Source organism: Hydra vulgaris, chromosome 05 (genome assembly GCF_038396675.1).
Source record: "Hydra vulgaris chromosome 05, alternate assembly HydraT2T_AEP".
NCBI lineage: Eukaryota > Metazoa > Cnidaria > Hydrozoa > Anthoathecata > Hydridae > Hydra > Hydra vulgaris.
Window position 1 is genome coordinate 21165652 of NC_088924.1, and position 15229 is coordinate 21180880.

The following is a 15229-nucleotide window of genomic DNA, read 5'->3' on the forward strand; positions in this document are numbered from 1 at the left end:
TTTATTCAGAGCTTTAACACTTACAATTTTAAAAGACTTTTCATGTATTACAGTTAAAAAATCAGATTGTTAATGAATATTTTATTGTGCAATATTTAACATATGAAACCTTACACTAACTTTGAATTCCATTTGAAATCAATTCTTAGGAAAGAAAATATAATATTCATATGAGTTTAACTTTTTAACAGTTGCCGATGGTTCGTTATTATTCCTCATATAATAGACTAAGGTAATGCAATTTTTTTATAGATAATATTAATTTTAAAAGTTGTGTTATTAATAATATTCAGAATAAAAGTATTTAAAAAAAGTTATTTACAAACAATAGTGAAAAATTGTTTTAATATGAGTTTTTTTGTTTTACAGTGCAGTCCCTATCTCAAACGTTAACGAGAATTGTTTTGTGTCAGCGCCACCAACTGAATGTACACCATCAAATTCAAAAATTCATAAAATTATTATAAATTCATTATCATTAAATCATTATTATTAAAATTTTGTCTCTCTGTCTTTAATTTTATTTGCTTTATTAATGATCGTTGTATTTAATTTCATAAATTCTAAATGTTGTATGTAATTTGTTGTATAGTTTCTTAAGAATATTATTAACTTTATTGTTTCAAGATAAAACTGTATCACCTAAAGATATGCTGGTATTGTGCCAATAATTGGATTGGCAAGCATTGAAGTGCAGCTTGGTAAACTACAAAAACATCAAATTTAATTTTAAGCATAACTAAAAAGAGTAACAAAGGTATGCCAATTAATTAGTTGCCTGACAGAGTGTCATTGCTACTAAAAGTAGTAGAGAGTTTAAGTACTCTAGAAGAAAAACGACCAGAAAATACTTAAAAAAATGGTAAATATTTTTTTATGATTTGTTTATGCATTTCGTATGATATCTTTATATAAATCATGTACTTTAAGCAAAATACTATTTGAAGGTTTTTTGTAAATGAGATTTTATAACAATTTAAATATAACCAAATATAACTTTAATTATTGCAAGGTTGTATATTTTTGCAGGTTAACTATTTGGGACAAATTGGACTTAAAGACGAAGGAGATTGTATATTTTATTTACTAAAACTAGTTTTTAAAAATGGCCTAGCTGTTTAATAAAACTATGCTGGGAGAGGACAAAAAATTGGAATAGGAAAAAATGTTGATTGCATTGTTACTATTGGTAAATGGCTTAGAAAAGTTATTTTTTCAGTTTCGATTTTGCATTACACAATTACTTTCAATCTGTTACGTTTCTTTGTGGCATAATTAAACAAACAACTAAATTTTTTGCAGAAGCTGTGGAGTCAAATAAACATGGCTTATGCAGGCATGTGATAGAGATGGTGGAAGAAAAGATGATAACCGTGGGCACCAATCATCATTAGCTAAACACACATCAATAAGAAATAGCTCAGGTTTTATCGAAACTACTCCATATATTTATAAGGAATTTTTTTTTTATTTAAAACTCAATGTATTAGTTTTTGGTTTATGTTCAGTGTTTGCAAAATGTATACTTAATGAAAAATTTATGTAAATTAAATAAATAAATTTTTGCACCAGTATCATGCATTTTTGTTTTTATTTCTCTATAAATTTCACTGTAGCGATGCAAATCATCTAGTTGTAACAACGATCTAATGTTGTATAAAACGTTAGGCCGATGTACATTATTTGTTGTTGAAATTCAGTATGTAGCTAATTTATAATAACAATTTCCTAACATTTTATACAATATTGACCAATATAACAAATGACATGGGGCCAATGTTGTATACAACGTTGGGCCAATTTGGTATACAACGATGGGCAAACGTTGGGTAAATGTTGTATTCAACATTGGGCTAATGTTGTACACAATGTTGGGCCAATGTCTAACCAAAAATCAAACCTGCATTGGGCCAACATCGAATTTCAATGTTGGGTCAATGTATCACCATGCATTGGCCCAACGTAGGTACAATGTAAACATGCTAGCTGGGTATATATATTCATATATATACTTATGAGTCATTCCATACAATATTGCCATAATTCAAAAATTTTTAAACTGAATATTAGAAATAGATTTATTTAAATTAAATTAACAAACACATTAGTGCATCCAAAAAAAATTTCGTCATTTATTTTTATGCAGGTATTTCAGATTTGGTAGCCATTTTTAATATTTTATGATATAAAAAACATGGATTTCTCAACATGGAGTTGTGTTGAGCGTTTTTTGTTTTTTAATTTTTAATTCTCAAAATAAACATTAATGATTAAATAAGTTTGTTAATAAGTGATATTATTGTTATTTTAATTATTAGTTGGTAATATTACTAAAATAAAAAAAGACGTTGTTCACCGTCGCGACCGCGACTATTAACATAAATTTATTTTTTTTATACAACCTAAAATTTATTTTTTTTAATTAGAAAATATTTAGCCAAAGCATTTTAGTTGAAATGAATATTTATGTGAAAAAAGATTTATAATAACCTTGTCCGCAAAAAAGCGAAATGAAATATCTATTTTGTCACGACCGCAACGTAACAGATGTTTCAATATTTAAATGCGTCGTTTCGATGTTTAAATGCATCGTTTCGATGTTTATATGCGTCGTTTTGATGTTTAAATGCATCTTATAGGTGTTCAAATGCGTCAAGGAAGAAAATTTAATTCAAAAAACCTTAATTAAAACAAATGTTATAAAGAGTAATTTAAACAATAGATATAACTGTGTTTTTAAAGGTTATGAACTAATTTAAAATAATACTTATTTGACATATTCTACATAAAAATACAGAAAACTTCAAAATACAGAAAACATTAAATATTAAAACAATGCCCAAGTCGCACAAACAAGTTTGTAAAGATTATAGGAAAGAAAGAAAATTGATTCAAAAGAAAAAAAAAAGAACGAAGTAATATTTGTCGCCAACAATCAACACCAGAGCAAAAATTAAAAAATAAGTAGCTTGCTGAATTAAGACAGCGTAAATTCAGAGATCTTCAAAAAACTCAAGGTATCATTGATATTCCTTGTTCTACTTCAAGTCAAATGGAAAAACCCGTCTATCATTCAAGTTCGTCAAAAGCGCGTGCTGTGCACTGCGATAAATTGGCTTTATCCAAGTCGCCACAAAAAGCAGATAATGTCATTAAATAGAAATGAACATCTCTTTACTAGATATATCAACGATAAAAAAGCACATCCATTTATCTTCTAGTGTATTCAATCATTTACTAGAGTTTTAAAAAGCGCGAAGAAATATCTCGATGGACTCCAGGTATGAAAGACTTTATAAAAATTGATGGTGAAAAATTTCAAAAACGTTACTTGTTTCTTAAAGGGAATTCAGGGAATGTTATGCCCTGTACGCAGAAGAATTTGGTAGCAAGATAAAATTTTTCAAGTTTTGTGCACTTTGTCCAGCTCAAATACTAACATATTCAGACACGTTTCTTGAACCCTGCTGTTATCTAATTAATGAAAATTTGTTTTTTATTTAATATATGCTACGCTTTATCTTCGAACATTAATTTTGAACCTTATAACACAAACTGTGTAAACAAATGGGTTCTTTGCAGCCCTCTAACTCCAGATTGCCTCTTACTGTTATTTAGTTTTTATGCTAACTGTCCTAACAATCGAATGCTAACACCATTTAAAGAACAAAACGAAGAATGGATTGAAGTTAGTTACATAAATTGGTACAAAGACAAGGTTACAAATCGTCTACAACAGGGATTTATCAAAAAGTCTATGTATGCAACATATGCAATGCTTTTGAAAATGCTACCTCAATTTTGGATTTACCATTTAATTAAACGTCACCATTAAGCTGGTGAAATATTTATAAAATTTGATTTTAGCCAAAACTATTGTTGTACTCATCAAGAACAACTTTAAAGTGCATATTGGAGTTATTCTCATATAAAAGTTTTTACTGTTGCTGTTTATGGTAAAGACTTGAAAAATATGGTTGCTTATTTAATAGATAAAAATGATCACAACAAAACATGCATCAGTGTTTTCCTTTAAAGGTATTTTATCCTTCAAAGGTATTTTTCTTAAACACTTTAATTTTTACATCTTTTATTTTTATCCTTGAGGAATGCATAACGTTTGTAATATATTTTTTAAAGACTTACGCAACCAATGCAATTACACACTAAGTAACGTTGTGGAGTTATGTTCTTTTTTTTCAATTTAAAAACCGCTTTATGGTAAAATTCCTAATATTTTTGACTGAAGATGAAATCGATCAACATTATAGTCAGCCAAGCGATACTTTACTGCCAGCAGAAAAGGTTGAAGATATACGACTTTGCCATACCTGGAAAGTTAAGAATGAAATTTTTAGCATGAAACAAATATCGCTACAATCAGACAAATAACACAGCAAATTATCGTTATTTGACACGCGACCACGAAAGAATGTTGGAAAATGATCACGTTTCAGTACTGGAAACAGATAATGCGCCAGTGCTGGCAAATGATCCCGGGACAGTGTTGGCAAACGATTGTGGGCTAGTGCTGTCAAACAATTGAAGACCAGTGCTGGCAAATAATTGCGGGCCCATGGCTAGCATGCCAATACTGGCCCATTGGCCGTTTCAATGCAGGCCCGTGATCAACGGCCGTTATCGTGTCGTTGTCACAAGCGTAACTAGGCCAGCATTGGGCCGCTAGTGGGGGCTGTCTGGGTAATATCTAATTCTTATTCTATATCTAAGCAGTATCCAAGTTACGATTGTTTCAATTTTGGCTGTTTTGAAATTGACAATTTTTTTATAAATTTAAATCTATAAAAGATAGAAAGCTATAAATAACTTTAGTTAATTATCAGGTTAGGGACTTTAAATACACAAAATAAAAGTTCATTTTTTAAAAAATTTATCTTAAATTTTATGTATTTAAAATTTTATCTATCTAGCAATAAGTTGGGGTATTTTTTTTAACCTAAATTTTTGTAATTAGATTAGTATTTTTATTTGCATTCATCCTCATTAAAAACAAATAAAATCTGTTTTTCAGACTACCAAGCAACCTAACTTTATTCTCTTGATTTTGACACAATTAGCAAATGATTAATAAAGAAAACTGCTCTATCAACCAAGTAATGCAAATTTGCAACATAAAGGAGCTAAATTTCTTCTATTCGTCTTTTGTTTTTAATAGATGGTAAAAAGCAAGCTAATTGTAAATACACAATATCTTAAATATGCATATTTATATTTAGGCAGGTTTATCATATCTTTAACGTTGGCAAGACACTTATATCTATTAATAATAATAATAATAATAATAATAATACTAATAATAATAATAAAAATAAAAATAAAAATAATAATAACAACAACAAAAATAACCATAGTAATAAGAGAATATCCTAGTAAATAGTAGAACCTCTTATTAATTTGCATAGTGTTATTAACGTGCTATCTCCGTCAAGAAAAACTATAAAAAATAAATAAAAAAGATTGATGAAGATGTAGGGAAACATTAAAAGATAAGCACTTGGCATTTTATAGACGACTGTGTCTTATTCAAAAATATAGAGAAATATAGCATATAGTTTGAGTATATTGACACCATTAATTTAAGACATTATTAAAAATTTTAAATGTTTTTGACTACAAAAATAAATTCTCAGTCTAACATTTAAATATTAGTGTAGAGATTATGTTTCTAACTACCTTGAAATAATGTAAACTTAAAAACTATGTTTACTGAGTTGTGAAAATGGTTTACATTCACTTCCATTGAAAAAAATTGGAAAATGTATTGGAATTAATTAAATATTTTTAAATTATAGCTTTTGTGAAACGTCTCAGTCTGTATAAGTCAAGTGCAAACTCAGTCGTTAAAGCATCATAAAGTTATCTAAAAGTCATTAAAGCATCATAAAGTCATTAAAGTATCATTAAGTTATCTGAAAAAATGTAATAACTTTCAAAACAAGAATTAAATAAAATTATAAAAATTAAACTTGTATAGCAATAATTTTTATTTTAATTAAAAAAATGTTTTTTTTATAAACATTTTTATATAAAAAGTTTATTAATGCATTCTTTATTTTATTTTGTTTCAAATAATATAAACAGCTCAATATTTTATTTTGTTTTGAAAAAATTTAACTTTAATAGTATTTCTTTTACAAAATAATCTTTTTTGTCATTCTGTACTCCTTAAACTAAATTATCTCATTTGAAATTTTTCATCCCAAAAAGTTGGGATGTGTATTGAATTTAATAAATTCAATACACATCCCAACTTTTTGGGGTGATTATTAAAAAAACTCACTGGGGTTGTGATCCATTATTTAAATTGATATCTGGGTTATTTATAAATAAAATGTGAACTTTTAACTTGTGTACTTAAAGTTCTCACCTGTAGATAATCAAAGTTGCTTTTATTTAACTTTTTACTTTTTTAACTACTTAATTTTATAATGAGAAATTTAAGTTCAAAAAAGGTGGAATTTGACCGAAACAATTATATTCACCAAATTTGAAACAGTTTCAACTCAGGAAACGCTAAAAGTTAAAAGTTAACATTTTGAGACTTATCATTTTTTAATAAGTACAAACTATAGCAAATGTATATTAAAAAAATTCTAGAAAGTAGGATTACATTTAAAAAAAATTGGTTGTCTTAACATAAAATTACTCTTTACTGTCATAACAAAACTGTCCTACACTTACTCTCTAGATGACAAGTGTAGGTAATGATTGTGTCTTTACTCATACCAATACATGGATCACCAAAATTATCATTATTAGAACGAACGACACAATAGTTTTTTTTGTCACACAAATTTTGAATAAAATTAGTGACATTTTTTGAGCAATTATTTACATTGTACGTAGCGTTGATACAGTTGCAGTAAAGAGGCTTATATACAGCACTTAAAACTGTTATTGATGCATTCGATGGACATTGTATATTGCTTGATTGTCTCTCAGGTACTGTAACTAAAAAAAGAAAAACTTTTTAAAGGAAATACTTTTTAAATTGTTTAAACAATTTAGAGCTTTATATAATTATATACAAAACCTTTTATACAACTATAAATACATATATAGTTATGAATTTGAGATTATCATTTATATGTTAGTATTGATATTCATGAATAAACATTATTTATAATTTATAAATATAAAAAATATTTAACTATTGTATATAATAGTTAAAGAACTTGGAGTTTTTTAAAGTTTAAACTGGATATTTTTTGAAACTAACAAAAAAATGTTAATAATCGACATAGTAATTTGTCTGAGTATTATTACTAAAAAAAAAAGGTAAACAGCTTTTACCAATTTATTTTACCTAAATTTACTTTTATATATTTACAAACTTAAAACTTTATAGAGTTATATAAAGTTCTATATATAATTACAAGTTACTAAACAATTACAAATTTTAAATATCTATGCAATTTAAATTATTATTTTATATTTATACAATGCAGCATTTTTGTAACTTACTCGCATTTAAACAGGTTTACAATTACATAAATTTGCACAATGAAAAATTTTACTTTGCATAGGACTGTAATAGCTGACCTCATAAGTTATAGTTAGGTGTAAAGCTCGAACACTCTATTCCTATTACAGACATATCAATATACATCATAAAAGAACAAGCCAGAACGAAAGAAATGGCAAGCTATAACTCTTACTTGTGCCTAGTTAGCTCTAAATTGGTTTTACACTAACTATTAAAGTATTAAACTTTGCAAAAGTAATTTTTTTTTCATGAAAATTAATGAATCTTTTCTTATCGTATATAAAAGTTTGATTAGCAAAAATTTTTACAAGATGAAAAGCACTGAGCTAATTATATCATATTAGTCCGGTAGACAAAGATATGACCCGGAATAAGTTCTGTACAAATAAATGAAAGCAAACTTTAGAACTTCATCATTTAAACAGTGAATCCTGTAAAATCTAGAAAAATCAATCTTGGGGAAAATGTTACGATAGGCCGAAAAATGAGGTCAAAATATGCAAATAACAGCATATCGCGACATATAACAATGTACATACAAGCTAATATGGTTGATTTTACCTCATGTATTCTTCTTGTTTGGCGCTGGCAACAATTGCTTTAAGGGAAAAATTCAAATAGTGACACATGTTACAAAGGTATAAGTAGTCTGATCTTTCAACCATCATTGATTGAAAATAGTGATACACGGGTTAATGAAAGAGTAAACGTGAATTGTAATTGAATGTAAAGACAACAAAATTAACAATATAAAACAAATTCAATATCAGTTCACTGGAAATTTTCATAAATGAGAACTGGAAAATGAAAATTTAAAATTTGGAAAAGTATTACAAAAAAATTTATGAAACGTTAACAGATGCTTACGAATTGTCAGCAACGCAACGCGCGTAACTAAAAGTCGACGATTACCAGATTGGTAAGTTACTTCTGAAAGAAACAAATAACAAAACAACAAAATGTTAGTAACCAGGTAACTTGTATTATTAAACAATAATAAATTTTATACTAACACACCTATGCATGTATAGTTTCCTTATTAATCGAAAGGATGAAATCCGGCGAAAATTTCAAATAAATTATTTAGTATTAAGAGAATTCGTATTATCTGATGTTTTAAATTAGTTTATATATATATATACTCTCGTACAAGATGTCAACATTTAAATCATATATATATATATATATATATATATATATATATATATATATATATATATATATATATATATATATATATATATATATATATATATATATATATATATGATCTAACACAGAGCTTGCATCTACCTCGTTTCATTTTCACACAAAAGTTACTATCATCTTTTGATTTATTTTCATCATTGCTACCTTTTGTTTTATTTTGCCGAAAGTTGAAGGACATTGAAGAACTTACTTCAACATTTTGTGATGAGATAATTCCAAATGACTCAGAAAGAAAACCGTGTTACTTTAAAGACAAATTTCGTTCTTGACTGGGGTTGTTTGTTACCAGAGATTTACCAGATTCTTTTAAAAATATTCTTTTGTGATGCGTCTTCCGTTTATTTGATGTGGGATTTAAGTGCATCCAAATTACAAAAGCATAAGCAGCAGAAATGTCTAGGATGATGTAAAAGATTACCATAGGCCACCTGAGTTATACAAATTAGACGAACAAATAATACATTTCATAAGTTTTGATAAAGAATTGCTATATTTATAATAACCTGCAGATCATTGTTTTTGCAGAAAAAATAGAGACCATTTTGTCAAGAGTTTCTTCTCCCCCTTGCTTTGAATTGTAGTCCAGAATTATCTGTGGCTTTTTGTCAGGATGGTTTGATGACTCTGCATCACGATGATTGCTAATCAGCCGAATGACTGACTTTCCTTTCTTTGAGACATACGAGACTAAAGTTAGTTGTTCTTGGTGATCAAACGCTCAAGAGTAGGCTTCACGTGTTTGGGCAGATAAAAATTCTTTAAGATTTTATTTTTTATTTTTGCGCGTTGTTCCATCTTAATTTTTTCTCTTAAAATTTTCTTTCAAGTGTGACTGATTTGAAAAAGTTGTCCATTGTCCAGATCTTTTAATAATTTCAACTTAATCATGAACTACCGTTGCTCTTGATTTTTTTCTAGGCTATTCCCAGGAACACAACCAGTATAAATTTGTGCATTTAAAACATAAGTAGTACTAGAATCACACAAAAACCATAGCTTTAAAATATATTTAGTTGGTTTGGATTTTATACATTATATATAGGAAGATCGTCCACGAAATGGAACCAGCTGTTTATTAACAGTTACATTTTCATATGGTCTAAAACCATTTGAAAGTATTTGTACCCAAATGCCATAAACCACACGAATAAAAATAAAAGTCTAAGAAACCCATTTAGTTCATGCTCAGATATTGGTGCCCAGTTTTCTTTAAAAATAATTTCACCTTAATTTGATTGATTTAGTTAAAACTATATATATTTAAGGTTTGTGGTGAAAAAAGTTGAAAGGCAGCATTTAAAGAATTAATTACATTAACCTTTCACTAGTTGATATGCCTAATGAGATAAAAGTTATTGAAGTTCTTGCTCAAATGTAATATTTTCTACTTTGTGTAATACAAACACAATTTATGATAATACAAACACAATTTACTTTTGCAAACAAAATATTTGCAAATAAAAATTTGCAAGTAAAATATTTGAAATCTATGGATGCCACTGGCAAACAAGTAAAACAAAATTTAAGGTTTTTAAAGGCCTAAGCTGCATGGTGGTCGATTTCAAGGTGGAGAATGTTAAAAATTGCTTGAAAATGTTCATTTTAGAAGAATTATTAGAATTTTCCAAAGTGGAAAAAAAAAAACATATTTTTATAGTTACTTTATATGTTTAAAATCTGTTAAAGTTCCATAAATTGGTTCTAGGTTGTTACCTGAAGTTCAACCTGAGAGTCAACCATTTACTAGTACAAAGAGGTGAATGTCAAACCTGGTCAAAGATTATCAAAAATTTAATATATATATATATATATATATATATATATATATATATATATATAAATGTTACAAGTTGATTTTTACACTGGTTTTAAATATAAATTTGTGTTTTTATAAGTTTTTACCCAGAACACATACAAAGTCTGAAACTTTTGCTTGCTTGACTTGTTTAAAGGATCTGCTGTTACTTTAAAGAAGTTTTGAACAACACACTCAACAAAATGCTTTTAGAGTTGAGTAATTAGTTTTTAGTCTTTGGTATAACATCAGATATGTTAATAAAGTGAAGGCTTGTTTTACTTGTGAGCTTAAATCATACAAACATGCAACTAGACTTGATATTTTACTTTTGTTTTCGAATAGCTTAAATTGAGCCAACTTTATACACCGTCAACCGGGGCTAATTACTCCGTTTTTTATGGTTTTTTCACTGAAGTTAAATTTAGGCCTAATAAAAAAGTTTGCTTTATAAAATAAATTATTTTTTAAAGTTCTAAAACGTTGTTATAACTACTTTAAGTAAAAAAAAATTAAAATTTAATACGCACTGAGTGAGGTTTTAAAATTGATGCAAAGTATCCCCAACAAGAGGCTTACTTTGCACCAATTAAAATAAATATAGTTTTTAAGTTAAAAAAAATATACATATTGCGGAAAAAGTCGATTTAAGTATAAAGTTAAGTTCAAGAATTTTTGAAACTATTTAAAAAATTACGTAATTTCACAATTCAATAATTTCACAAAACAATTTATTAAATAAGTGTAATATTTTCTTTTAAACAAACAAACTTCAAAACAAAACAAAAAAATCCAAAAATAGGCCATCGTTAAATAAAATAACTGAGTTAAAATACCAATGTTTTCACATTATTCCATACAATTAAACAATTCTGGCACTGAGAAGATCCCTCATTTGCTCAAAATCTTAGGGGGGCTTATTCCTCCATTTATTGTATCCCACGTATAAAATATTTTTCTTTTTTAGAGGCCATTTCCAATTATATGAAGATTTTACCATGATACTTACTATTACTCCATTCTCGTCAAAATATTTTATGATCCAGAAAAGTATTCATTTTTTCAATTTCTTACAATTATAAATGCATCAATCTGCTTGTTAATTGGTTTCACCAAGTCTTAAAATAAATGGTTATCAAGAAGCTGGGTAGTTAATGATTCTATTTTACTGGAACCATTGAGTGGTTTTCAAATTTTTCTCTTACGCTTTCTGATTGATTTTAGACCTGGTTGTGGTTCAACATTATTTTGATTTGAAGTCGATTTGTTTAAATGAGAAAGACTTTTTCCTGCTGGTATTTTAACTAATTTCTATTTTGGTAACTTTGGTTTTGTCACATTTGAAGTTCTAATCAATTTGAGAGCATTCAAAAATGACGAACTGATGGCTGACGCCTCAATTTTTTTATTAGAAATTCTATCAAGCAGTGGTTGCACATTGCAAGGGTAAATTCCATCTTTTTGAAAACCACTTTTAAGATTTTTTTAAATATTTGGTTCTAGAAAATCAAGGACTTGTTTTAGTAGCGACGGAAAGTACTGCTTAGCTAAGAAACCAAAACATAAACCTTCTGGAGTTCCATTCCACTCTAACAAAACTTTTCTCTAAGCTATTTTCATTGGCCTCAAAAAAAGCAACATCTAAGGGTTGTGTAAGATGTGAACTGTTAGGAGGCAAACATACAAATAAAATATTTTCTTCTCTGCACTTTTGAAATATAGTAACATTAAGGTGAGTAGATAAGTTGTCAGCAATGAAAATCTCTTTACCAATTTACCTTTCTAGTTTTGATAACATAAGACTTTCAAACCAATTATTAAAAGCAAGTGAATCAAACCAACCTGATTTAGTACTTTGAAAGCAACAATATATTATGGGCTTTGAAGGCAACAATATATATTGTCCAAGTGCTGCAAATTTTAGTGGCTTTGAACAAAACAAATGGTGGAAGCAATACACAGGCTGCACTACGACACATCATTAAGGAAGTGGTGGACTTTGAAAAATTACAATCTTTCTCTGGATACTTAATGCCGCGACAACATATCACTCTTCTTTTTGCAGGATCGTCAGTTAAGTTATTTTTGCCTTGGTTCCATATGTTTTCTGCAGGTAAGTTTTTTACAATCTCCTTCAAATTTTCAATATACGCTCGTGTTGTTTCCTCGTTTACTTCAGCTCTGCAACACTTGATATCTGCAACAAAACGTTTTTTTAGTCTGGGGTATCGTGTTAAAAAAGATTTTAACTAATTATTGCCAGGAACTTTATTTAAAAACTGTTTAACTTTTTTTATCTACTTTGTTTAAGTAGCAGCTCACCGTAAATCTCAAATCCAACTGAGTCAATGGAAAACCAAAATTACTCATGGATTCTATATATGAAACAAACGACTCTTCTTCAAATTTTAAAAAAATAAGCTGTTTACCTGGTCTTATAAAGTGTTTTCGGTTTAACTTATTAATTATTGTCTTTCTTGGTATATTAAATTGTTTAGCAACTATACTTTAACTTAGTGTTCCATTTTTTATTAAATCGAAACATAATTTTAGTGTTTCAATTGAATAATTTTTATAACTACGAGCCTCTATCTTCCTATTGTAATACCTTACTAACCTTAAAAACAATTTGTATCTGTTAGCAAGATTTAAAACCATAAAATGCTTAAAAATATATATTCTGAGGCTGCTTTTCATCACTTTCTTAGCTGGTGCAAAGTAGCCCCTTTTTAGTTAAAACATAATACACAAACTAATTTGAACAGCACTTTCATAAATAATAGTCTAATTTAATTTTTTTTTGCATAATTGAAACTACTGATAGTTTCTTCGCATAAAAAAACTAAACTTTTCCTTAGTGGATTAAGTTCTCGTGTTGAAACACGCCACTTTTAAAGGAGGAAAAAATTGGTAAAAAAATGGCTTTCAGAAATATTAAAAAACAACACTTAGGATGACAGCATCATTCAAAATTAATTCCGAAAATTGAGGATAATGGCCCAACGAACAAAAAAAACCAAATTATTTTAAAACCAAATTATTTCAAAATCGGTGCAAAGTAACCCCCGTAGGAGTAAAGTAGCCCCGGTTGACGGGATTTAATTAAATGTCACAAAAGTTCTATTTTCAGTGCAATACTCAGTTCATTGAAAATAAATATAAGCGTCCAAATCAAATAGATATACTGAACAGTACCAATTTCTATCATTGGCGCAATTATGCTATAATTATCAGACTTTAATGAAAGCTTTGCAGCTAATTATGCAATATTAAATTTTTTTCTAAGAACGATCTATAAGAGTTTTTTATTTTGAATAATATAATAATACTTTTTTTTTATAAACTATTAAATATCTTTATGTATTTTAAAGAGTTTAGCAATACCATTAACAATATTATTTTTCAAAATATTAATTTATTGGGATTTTGAATTAGGAGAAAAAAAATTCTGGAGATGTAAAGTACTAAGATCATCTTCAACACCAATTGAATGGAAATCTCATTATTTTCTGTGCACAAAACTATGCATACAAGATGTCAAACATCCTGATAGATGTGATTATTGGTGCGTTCAGACACTTGAACTTCGAGGTAGGGTTCTAGAAACTTGTGCAAAGCGTTTATTAATAGCAGGACAAACTGATGCACAGGCTATTGAAGTGCAAGCTCGTCTGAATTTATGTAAATGCCTAGTTGCAGAAGAGGCAGTTTATCATAGGAAGCGTCATACAGACTTTTCTGCATCATCAACATTTGAAAAATCTAGCCGTCCAGTTGATATTAACAAAGATGCGGCATTTGAAAAACTGTGTGCTTGGTTAGAGATGTCTGACAATGAATTGCTCATATTAGCTGAGTTAACTAAAAACGCTAGATCACTTGCAGGTAGCGATCATATTAATTCTCAAGCCTGGCTTAAAGTTACATTAATTGTTCGATATAAGGACCATATTGTTTTTTCTGGAGTTGAAGCTAGAAAAAACGTAATTTGTTGGCGGAAAATGGCAGCGTATATAGTGAATTCTAAATGGTAATAAACGCGGAAGAGTAGAACTAAAGTCAGCTATACGTAAAGTCATACGTTGTCATATATCATATATATATTCATATATATATATATATATATATATATATATATATATATATATATATATATATATATATATATATATATATATATATATATATAAATTAGTAAAAAATACTTACCTAACTTTTATCTTCGACTTGAAGTTTCACCATTGCTGGATCATCAGGAAGAGTCTTCCTGATGATCCAGCAATGGTGAAACTTTAAGTCAAAGATAAAAGTTAGATAAGTGTTTTTTACTAATTTATTATCGCTCTGTTCTTTAAGAACATTGAGCACTCTATTTGTAAAATACACTAACATAATTTACATATATATATATATATATATATATATATATATATGTATATATATATATATATATATATATATATATATATATATATACATATATATATATATATATATATATATATATATATATATATATATATATATATATATATATATATATATATATACGTATATATGTCATTTATATATATACGTAAAGTCATACGTTGTCATACGAAGTCTATACGTGAAGTATACGTTGAAGTCAGCTATACGTGACGCAAATTATTCAATGGACAACTATCCAGCATGTAGAGAATTTGATAATCTGCAGACTGCCAAGATTTGGATCTCGA

At 27.7% G+C, this 15229-nt stretch overlaps 1 protein-coding gene across 4 annotated transcripts in view; it reads right to left on the minus strand.

The window, feature by feature from the left end:
* Positions 1 to 15229, minus strand: part of LOC136080678 (A disintegrin and metalloproteinase with thrombospondin motifs adt-1-like) — a 204058-nt gene that overhangs the window by 146040 nt on the left and 42789 nt on the right. For all 4 annotated transcript variants that reach the window (XM_065797640.1, XM_065797638.1, XM_065797642.1 and 1 more), the window contains exon 3: positions 6703 to 6972. In XM_065797640.1, the coding sequence (XP_065653712.1) occupies positions 6703 to 6972 (270 nt within the window). The remainder of the gene's footprint in view (positions 1 to 6702; positions 6973 to 15229) is intronic.